Source organism: Podarcis pityusensis (assembly GCF_964106645.2).
Source record: "Podarcis pityusensis genome assembly, chromosome: 17".
NCBI classification, from domain to species: Eukaryota; Metazoa; Chordata; class Lepidosauria; order Squamata; family Lacertidae; genus Podarcis; species Podarcis pityusensis.
In genome coordinates, this window is record NC_138042.1 from 14,861,338 (window position 1) to 14,870,940 (window position 9,603).

Below are 9,603 nucleotides of genomic sequence, written 5' to 3' on the forward strand. Positions count from 1 at the left end.
AAGCGCTCCCATTCTGTAATTCAATAAAGTTGTGGCCAAATTTGCCCAATAACATAAACCTAATATCTGTGTCCTTGTGTGAGTTATTTCCCAACGAAGGGGTGACTGCGGGGTCTCGACACGCAAGGCAGAGCGAGCAAGAGAAAACTCTAGCTGCTCTTGGTTCCTCTCATTTGTTCTCTCTCTCTGGGTACTGTGCAAGGAGGGATGGCCCCACAGTGCCACCTAGAGAAATTGCAAGTAGCCACCTCCGCCCCCTTCCCTCTGTCTAGGGCAGGGTAGTGTTGTTTGTGGTCACGGAATACCAAGTAGCCAGCTCTTCCTCACCTGGCGCCACTGTGGGGAATTTGGCCACATGGAAAGAAAAGAACAGGACACCTTAGAACTTGTTTTAAGAGGTTTAACATTTGCTGAAAAAAAAATACCTGAATCCAAAATGGAAAGCCATTACAGTGAACAAAACCCAACAACAACTTTCATTTTTGAGTCCTCTTGCTTTCATAAACCAGAAGCAAAGTTTGGCAAGGGAGCAGCTGCAGGACTGGAGAAACACAGATGTTCTTCGTCCCAAGGATGGTTCCTCACTCTAAATCAAGCCGTGGCAACACAGGAAGAATAAGGTTTCCAAAGGCAGAGTCTTGGGTTATGAAGTATCCTGAGGAATGTGCATGAGCATGCTGCGAAAGGAACGTAAGTGTTTCAAAATGAGACCTTTTCAATGGAAGCCAAGTCTCTCCACTGTCATGCAAGCATGAGTGCGTGCTTAAGAACATCAGATTTGGAAGGAATATCTGTTCTTTGCCACATTTCAGTCCTGCTAGTAGTTCAGTTGCTAGTAGTTCAGTTCCAGGTGTGGGGAATCCCCGGCCCTCCATATTGCCGAACTACAACGTCCGTCCTCACATCTAGCTCATTATTCCCAAGGTTTTGCCCGCAGTGTTTAAAACAGGGCTAAAAGGTGAGATAATACAGAACGTAACATGACCAAAGCCACTTCCCAAATCAGAAGACACTCTCAGAATTTTAAACTTTGTCATCACTATGCAAATCTTAAGCTTTTGTGATGCATGTTAGCTTTTGTCCCCAACGTCTGAGACGGGTGGGAGGTTCTTAGGAGCTATAGTCTCCGAGGCACCAAAACAAAAAGGCCCAGGGAAACTTGCAATATGGCCCGTTTGGATATGCTTTGGTCAGGACAACTCACCTGTAGAGCAGCCTTCTGCTGTGCAGCGATGTGCTGTAGTTCAGCATGATCACGAAAGTCCTTGTTAAGGGAAGATCTGGCGAGAGAGATGCTGCGAGCAATGATAAGAAACTGAGATGTCACACAAAGGCAGGGAAGGCAGCCATCAGCACAGTATCAAGGTAGAGGCTTGTCATGGCCAGGGTGGGTGTTTCAGAGTCAAGAAGTTCCATGTCGTTACTTTAAATACAAGACTTGGGATTTTGGGCAAATCTGACATGCAAAGTGAATAATTTGCACATGCCAGACAGCGTTGGAAACTCAGATATATAAGCTAGGCACCAAATGACTCCTTCAACCAAGGTTACAGTCGCCCAACAGAATGCCTAGCTGCTATTTTGGGGCAAGACAGCTCTAACGTCTTATTTTCCAAATGATGGACTGACTGTGATTGAGTCTCAGTTAAAGATCTGGCCTGTTCAGATGAAAATCTTGAGCTAGGTTAAGAGTTTTGGGAACTTAAAGAAGAAAAGTCACTTGATCAAGGGACAGTCCACATAATATATATTGGCCTATTCCTGCCTCTTTTTCTTAATGGTGATACGGGCCATTCACAACAGTGGGAGAAGTGAAGACAAGCTACAACAATTCACTACAGTGGCCCCTCCGGATACGAATTAAATTCGTTCTGGGGGTCCGTACTTAACCTGAAAAGTCCGTAACTGGAGGTGAAACTTCTGTGCACGTGCGTGGCACGCAGAGTGCTTCTGCGCATGCGGCGAAACCCGGAAGTATACACTTCAGGGTTGCTGCGTTCGCAACCTGAAAGTTACATATCCAGAGCGGTATGTAACTCTAGGGTCCACTGTATAATGTTCTTGGCCCCTGCTCAGGCTGCACCGAAAATGCGGCAGCTAGACTGGTGACTGGGGGCGGCCACCGAGACTACATAACACCAGTCTTGAAAGACCTACATTGGCTCCCAGTACGTTTCCAAGCACAATTCAAAGTGTTGGTGTTGACCTTTTAAGTCCTAAACGGCCTTGGCCCAGTATACCTGGAGTGTCTCCACCCCCATTGTTCTGCCCGGACACTGAGGTCCAGCGCCGAGGGCCTTCTGGCAGTTCCCTCACTGTGAGAAGCAAAGCTACAGGGAACCAGGCAGAGGGCCTTCTCGGTAGTGGCGCTGTGGCCCTGTGGAACGCCCTCCCATCAGATGTCAAAGCGATAAACAACTACCTGACATTCAGAAGACATCTTAAGGCAGCCCTGTTCAGGGGAGTTTTTAATGTGTGACATTTTAGTGTATTTTTGGTCTCTGTGGAAGCCGCCCAGAGTGTCTGGGGAAACCCAGCCAGACGGGCGGAGTACAAATAAATTATTATTATTATTATTATTATTATTATTATTATTAATATTATGGCTCCAGAAATTCATTCTGATTGTGCAGATAAAATATAATGTATAGAAATCTACAGGATGGGGTATTAGTGTGTGAAAAGAGTCCAGATCCAAGGATCCCCAGGCAGGCACCTCCAGATTGCAGAGATGTCAGGAGTCATCCTGGAACCCGGGCATTTGCACTGGGCTGCATGTGGCCACAGTCAGGTGCAAAATGCGCCTGGCTAATTTTGAATGCTGGTGCCAGAAGGACATTTCTGCTCAGGAACATTCACTCCAGCAATGGCAGGTGAAATCAAATAGGGAGGAAACCCAAGTGTAAGTCAAAAGGAAGTCAACCGGAAGGCATGCAGTAGAAGAAAAAGGGACCCCAGCACATTTTGCTCTCTCACCGGCGCCCCCCAATAACTTGCCTAAGTGATACCTGAATAAAACAGCGCTACTAACCAGGGGTCCATAGTCTTCATGATGGGGAGTTCATATGTTTGGTAGAGTGGCTGCAGAACTCTGTATGCAGGAAAAGAGTTTCCCATTGAGATTGCGCTGAGACAACGTCTCTTCGTAGCCAACAAGTTACAGTACGCGAAAATACTACTACTACTACTCCACCATGAGCAATAAATCAAGTTCTACGCTAAACACATGGAAGAGGATTTTGTTTTGTTTTTTCAATTCAGGGGCAGCTTTACATTTCAGCAGATTCATAGAAATCTCAAATCTTAATATGAAAACAATGATAAGGTTCAACACAGGGGAAGCGGAATTTTGGTGGAGAAGTGGGTGGAAATACAAAACATTAAAAAGTTAACTTTTTTTTTTTTAAAAAAAAGGTGAACTGAAATTTCCCCTCTCCAGAGGGAATGAGCAAAGGTGGAAACTCTCTTGCAGCTGGCTGCTTGGAAGAATTGGCACACAACTCTGATGGTTATGAACTGTTTCCATTAGAAGTATGTGTTGCTGATAGGTCTATTCACCTTCTTGGTGGGCGGCGTTGCGGCTGGGTATCCGGGCCCTGGTAGCGACCCGGCTAGGGGGCGGGAGATTGTCGCCCCCTCCACGCCAGCCCCAGCTGTATCACCCCCCCTGGCCAATCTATGCTGATGGGGGGCATGGCCAAAGGGTAACTGAAATTGCGGCGCGGCCAGGGGTTTCTTTCTCTTGCCTCCACGCCAGAACTGCTCGGACCTGCAAGGACCCTTGTTTAATGGAGGATACTCCTGGATAAGGGTATCCTGCTAAAAGGATCTGGAGTTGTGGATTCTGTCCAAAGTGTGGGCATGGCCTAGGGCAGGAGTCAGCAGACTTTTTCAGCAGGGGGCCGGTCCACTGTCCCTCAGACCTTCTGGGGGGCCGGACTATATTTTGAAAAATACTAATGAAAGAATTCCTAACACCAGACAGGCCCCACAAATAACTCAGAGATGCATTTCAAATAAAAGGATACATTCTACTCATGTAAAAGCACGCTGATTCCCAAACCATCCGTGGGCCGGATTTAGAAGGTGATTGGGCCGGATCCAGCCCCTGGGCCTTAGCTTGCCTACCCATGGGCTAGGGCAGGGTTCAGCAAACTTTTTGAGCAGGGGGTCGGTCCACTGTCCCTCAGACCTTGTGGGGGGCTGGACTATATTTTGGGGGAAAAATATGAACAAATTCCTATGCCCCACAAATAACCCAGAGATGCATTTAAAATAAAAGGACACATACTACTCATGTAAAAACATGCTGATTCCTAGACCATCCATGGGCCGGATTTAGAAGGTGATTGCGCCGGATCCGGCCCCTGGATCTTAATTTGCCTACCCATGGGCTAGGGCCATGCCACTAACCCAACGGGGACCCCTCGGACTGACCTTATTTGATGTAAGTCATAGGGCTCCCCCTTCTGGTGGTTTACCCTTAGTTAGACTCCCTGCAAGGGACGCGGGTGGCGCTGTGGGTTAAACCACAGAGCCTAGGACTTGCCGATCAGAAGGTGGGCGGTTCGAATCCCTGCGACGGGGTGAGCTACTGTTGCTCGGTCCCTGCTCCTGCCAACCTAGCAGTTCAAAAGCATGTCAAAATGTAAGTAGATAAATAGGTACCGCTCCGGCAGGAAGGTAAACAGCGGTTCTGTGTGCTGCTTTGGTTTGTTAGAAGCGGCTTAGTCATGCTGGCCACATGACCCGGAAGCTGTACGCAGGCTCCCTCGGCCAGTAAAGCGAGATGAGCACTGCAACCCCAGAGTCAGCCACGACTGGACCTAACAGTCAGGGGTCCCTTTACCTTTACCTTTAGACTCCCTGCAGGTGGGCGGGCGTCAAGATATACAGTGGTACCTCGAGTTAAGTACTTAATTGGTTCCGGAGGTCCGTACTTAACCTGAAACTGTTCTTAACCTGAAGCACCACTTTAGGTAATGGGGCCTCCTGCTGCTGCTGCCCTGGCCGGAGCACGATTTCTGTTCTCATCCTGAAGCAAAGTTCTTAAGCTGAAGCACTATTTCTAGGTTAGCAGAGTCTGTAACCTGAAGCGTATGTAACCTGAAGCATATGAAACCCGAGGTACCACTGTAGCCTGGTTTCACCCAACGTCCAAGCCAATAAAGTTGTGGCCTGTTTTAGCCCATAATCCCAAACACTCGTGTTGGTGTGTTTATTAATCAATGGGGAACTACAGGGCACGGGGCCTTGGCATGCAAGAGAAAGCGTCCCTTGGCTTTCCTCTTTGATCAGAGAACACAACTGAAACAAAAAGGCAGGTCTCTAAACTTACTGTACCTGGCTCCAGGGTGATTTGTGGAAGACTGGTTTTGCATCAGCAGCTTCCTCTTCTCCTTATCTAGCTCTGCCAAAATCGCAACCCTGTTTTTATTCTGAAACCCTGGCAGGAGTGAGAAGAATGGAAAAGTCTGTGCACTACTTCAAGCTCTCCAAAGTGAATGATAAAGAGTACAGTGGTACCTTGGTTCTCAAACAGAATGCGTTCCGGGAGTCTGTTCGACTCCTGGAACCGTTCAAAAATTAAGGTGCGGCTTCCGATTGACTACAGGGGTGTCCTGCAGCGAATCGGAAGTTGTGCCGGACGTTGGACTTCCGGAAATCGTTCAAAAACCGGAACACTCACTTCTGGGTTTTGATCGTTCAGGAGCCGATTTGTTTGGGAGCCAAGGTACCACTGTATTAGAGATTGTACTGAAAGGGCTGCTGCCGTGTTGTTTTTATTGTAATTATTTGTATACAAATATAAAATAGATTTTATATCTGCATATAGCTTTAAATCTAACAATGTTTAATTGGTTTTTATTATTATTATCGCTTTCCCTATGTTTTTAGCAGTTCTTATGTTTATTTATAAGCTGCTTGTAGTCCTGCCTGGGGAGAGGGGGGGGGGCATAAAACTGTATATAAATTTTACTCCGGCTCTTTTTGCTGGCCCATGTAGGACCAGCGTGGATAGTTGGCCCCAGTGAATATTTGACATTTTCTCCCCTTATGGCTTTGATCTATAGACTAGCACTTAAAACGGGGCTGCATTTTAAGCTGTATTCTAACTTATATTTTAATCAGCTTTTTGCTTGGTTTTTGTTTTTTTTAAAAAGTTTTTACTGTATTTATATTCGGTGTTAGCTGCCCTGAGCCCGGTCTTGGCCGGGTACAAACAAATAAATAAATAATAAGAGTGTAGCTTGTCTCCTGCCTGTCAAGATAAACAATGTTTGCTGGTTGTGGTTTCCTGGCTAGTCTGAGCCATTCCTTTGAAATGGTAAGCACCCACTGACACACAGAGAATGCTCCTCTGACAGATCTGTTTTGCCTTTAACAAATACAGTCGTACTGTTGTTCTCTAATTTAATCCGTTCTGGGAATCCATCCGACTCCCAAAATGGTTCGAAAACCAAGGCATGGCTTCTGATTGGCTGCAGGAACTTCCTGCAGCCAATCGGAAGCCGCATTAGGACGTTCGGCCTCTCAAAAAAATTGCAAACTGGAACACTCACTGCGACGTTCGGAAGCTGATTTGTTCGACCACTAAGGCGTTCGACTACCAAGGTACCACTGTATTCGATTTGAAGGATTTGCAAGTGAAAGAACTATTGGGAAAGGTTTTCCAAGATGAGAGGAGGTAAGACTTTGGGATTGTTCTGTGTACTCAAATGAAGTCTCAGGGAATATTTCCTAAATTTTGAAGGGTGAAGGGTTTTTGCGGAGTGTGTGCACCTTAAAATTTTATTATAACGTAACCATGCAGATAGAGGTGAAGATTACCAGACGTAACATTTACCTTGCCCAGGAGGATTTGATGCCATCTTGCTAGTTTCCGCCTTAATTGGCTATAACGTAGTTATGGGATGAGCTGCCGAAAAGAATATAAATGGACACGTGAACATAAAAGGCTCACTACTAATACAATTGTACATTAATATTCAGTTTGCAGGATGCAATAGCAACACATTTTGCAAAATGCTTGTGAAACCGCTGAGTAGCAGGTATGCTATACTCAAAGATGGTGTGAACTGGGGCCACCTACTGGGTACATGTGACCCCCTTATTGGAACAACTACACTTGGTTTGGATTGGTTTTCCAGGGACAGTCCTGGATTTACAGAAGCCATCCTGCTTTCTGATCCTGGAATGTCCTGCAAAACTGTTGTAACGTAAAGGGACCCCTGACCATTAGGTCCAGTCGTGGCCGACTCTGGGGTTGCGCCGCTCATCTCGCTTTATTGGCCGAGGGAGCTGGCATACAGCTTCTGGGTCGTGGCCAGCATGACTAAGCCACTTCTGGCGAACCAGAGCAGCACACGGAAACACCGTTTACCTTCCTCCCGGAGCGGTACCTATTTATCTACTTGCACTTTGACGTGCTTTCGAACTGCTAGGTTGGCAGGAGCAGAGACCGAGCAACGGGAGCTCACCCCGTCGCGGGGATTCGAACCGCCGACCTTCTGATCGGCAAGTCCTAGGCTCTGTGGTTTAACCCACAGCGCCACCCGCGTCCCCTGCAAAGCTGTAGGACATCCCTATTTTCCTCAGGGAAATACTGGAGGGTATGGAGCTATTCATGTCATCGGGAAGCAGCCCAAGTTTTTAAAATGTTCCATGTTTTATTATGTTTTTATATATGTTGAAAGCCGCCCAGAGTGGCTGGGGCAGCTCAGTCGGATGGACGAGGTATAAGTAATAAAAGTATTGATTACGGAATAGGACATCCCTCTTTTCATTGGAGAAACGTTGGAGGGAATTTCGTTCCATGGTTCATTTTTCGGACTACAACTCCCATCAGCGGAAGCAACTGATGGAAGAGGCTGTAGTGCAAGCTGTCTTGCAGGGTGCCTGGACTTGGGAATCCGCGAAGGGGATTCTTACAGTTAGCATTGTGGTTGCTGCTTGGCTCACCTCCAGCAGATGGGTGGAGTCCCTAAGTGAAAGCATAAAAATAAACATCTCCAAGCACCTGGCGATGGACACAGTCCATTCACCCACATCCTCCTTGCCGGTGGACTGCTCCCTGTTTCTCTCACGCCACCCCCTTTAGCTGCCCAGATGGACTCTGCCGCCCCCCCCCCCGGCTGTCCAGGTAGACTCTCCCAAACCTCCTTTGGATCTACAAATAGACTCTGCCACCCCCTCTTTGGCTCTAGAGATAAGACTCTGCTTCTCCCCCTTTGGCTGTCCAGATGGATTCTCCCGCCCCCCCTTTGGCTGTTCACGTGGGCTCTCCCAAACCGCCTTTGGATCTACAGATAAGACTCTGCAGCTCCCCCTTTGGCTGTACAAATGGACTCTCCCGCCCTACTTTGGTTGGACGAATGCAATCTCCCGCCCCTCCCCCATTGGCTGTCCAGATGGACTTTCCCGCCCCCCCTTTGGTTGGACGAATGGACTCTCCCGCCCCTCCCCCCATTGGCTGCCCAGATGGACTCTTCCTCTCCCCGTTTTAGGGGCTCTTTCTTCCCCGCTCACCTGCTCCCGACTTCATTGTCACGCGCGCCGCGTTAACGAGACGGGGCCAGGAAACAAGCCCCGCCTTCGCTTCCCTGACCACCCTTGACTCAGAAAAGGGTAGAGTGACACGCAGCGTCCAGCTTCCGGGATGAGCTGGAGCTTCCGCTTAGCGAAGGCTTAGCCAGCTGGGTCTCCACTGGCGGGGAGTTCCAAAGGCGCCGCCCAAGGAAGCGGGTATTCTGCGGCGGCGCCTGCGAAAAGTATTAGTTTTCCAAGTGTCTCTTCAGCGGTCAGCGTCTGAAAAAACCCCCCACCTTGTTATTCTCCCCCCCCCCCCAATATTCTTTACTGGTTTTCATTTGCACACTCCACATACACATATTTCAAATTTACACCTGCTCCCCAGAGCCGACTTCCCTCCTTCCCTCTTCTGGCCTTTTACATCACATCTTACTTTTTCACATTGTCTTCATCCCTTTTGTATATTATTGTTCTTTTGTATTTGTCCATCGAGTGTCTATTGTCAAATAAATCCTCCTGTATATACAGTTCTTATTGTCTGCCTATATTCAATTACAACTACCATTGGTTACATTGATCGCATTGTACATTTTACGTTTTGTTATTTTCTTTATCCAGAAATTTTCTTTGTATTTCACATTATGAGGTTTATTTCAGTTCTACTGGTTTCACTATTCCACCTTATCCTTCCTATGTATGACATAATTCCCCCCCCTTCTTTTTGAAATGTTTCATCGCCCTGTTGTCGAATTTTGCCCGTTAATCTAGCTATTTCTGCATATTCCATTACCTTCTGTCGCCATTCTTCTACCGTTGGTGCTTGCTGTTGTTTCCAAACCAACCTTGTTATTCTCATGCTATATCTCATGATCCTTGTGGATGCCCTGAGCTGAGATTCCTGCCTTGCAGTGGGTGGGACTAGATGGCCCGTGGGGTCCCTTCCAGCTGCAGGATCCGGCGACTCTACACCGCAGGCTGTGGCTTAAAACATCCTTGCAACTGGAACAGAATATTGCGGGGGTGGGGGGGACTCAACCCCTAGGAGTTGGGCTCCTGTGCATAGCTGTCAAC

At 47.6% G+C, this 9,603-nt stretch overlaps 1 protein-coding gene across 6 annotated transcripts in view; it reads right to left on the reverse strand.

Moving 5' to 3' along the window:
- Positions 1-386: 386 nt before the first annotated feature.
- The window catches only part of LOC308466786 (SOSS complex subunit C-like), a 76,975-nt gene continuing 67,758 nt past the window's right edge, over positions 387-9,603 (reverse strand). The window contains exons 1-7 of one of the 6 annotated variants that reach the window (XM_080987984.1): positions 8,530-8,650; positions 7,963-7,984; positions 6,848-6,919; positions 5,344-5,446; positions 3,032-3,091; positions 1,205-1,295; positions 387-677 (exon numbers count right to left, since the gene is read on the reverse strand). In XM_080987984.1, the coding sequence (XP_080844110.1) occupies positions 582-677; positions 1,205-1,295; positions 3,032-3,091; positions 5,344-5,446; positions 6,848-6,872 (375 nt within the window). In that variant the 5' untranslated portion in view covers positions 6,873-6,919; positions 7,963-7,984; positions 8,530-8,650 and the 3' untranslated portion in view covers positions 387-581. Of the gene's footprint in view, positions 678-1,204; positions 1,296-3,031; positions 3,092-5,343; positions 5,475-6,847; positions 6,922-7,932; positions 7,985-8,529; positions 8,651-9,603 lie in introns of those variants that run through there. The other 5 variants (XM_080987983.1, XM_080987987.1, XM_080987986.1 and 2 more) reach the window with 5 other exon arrangements.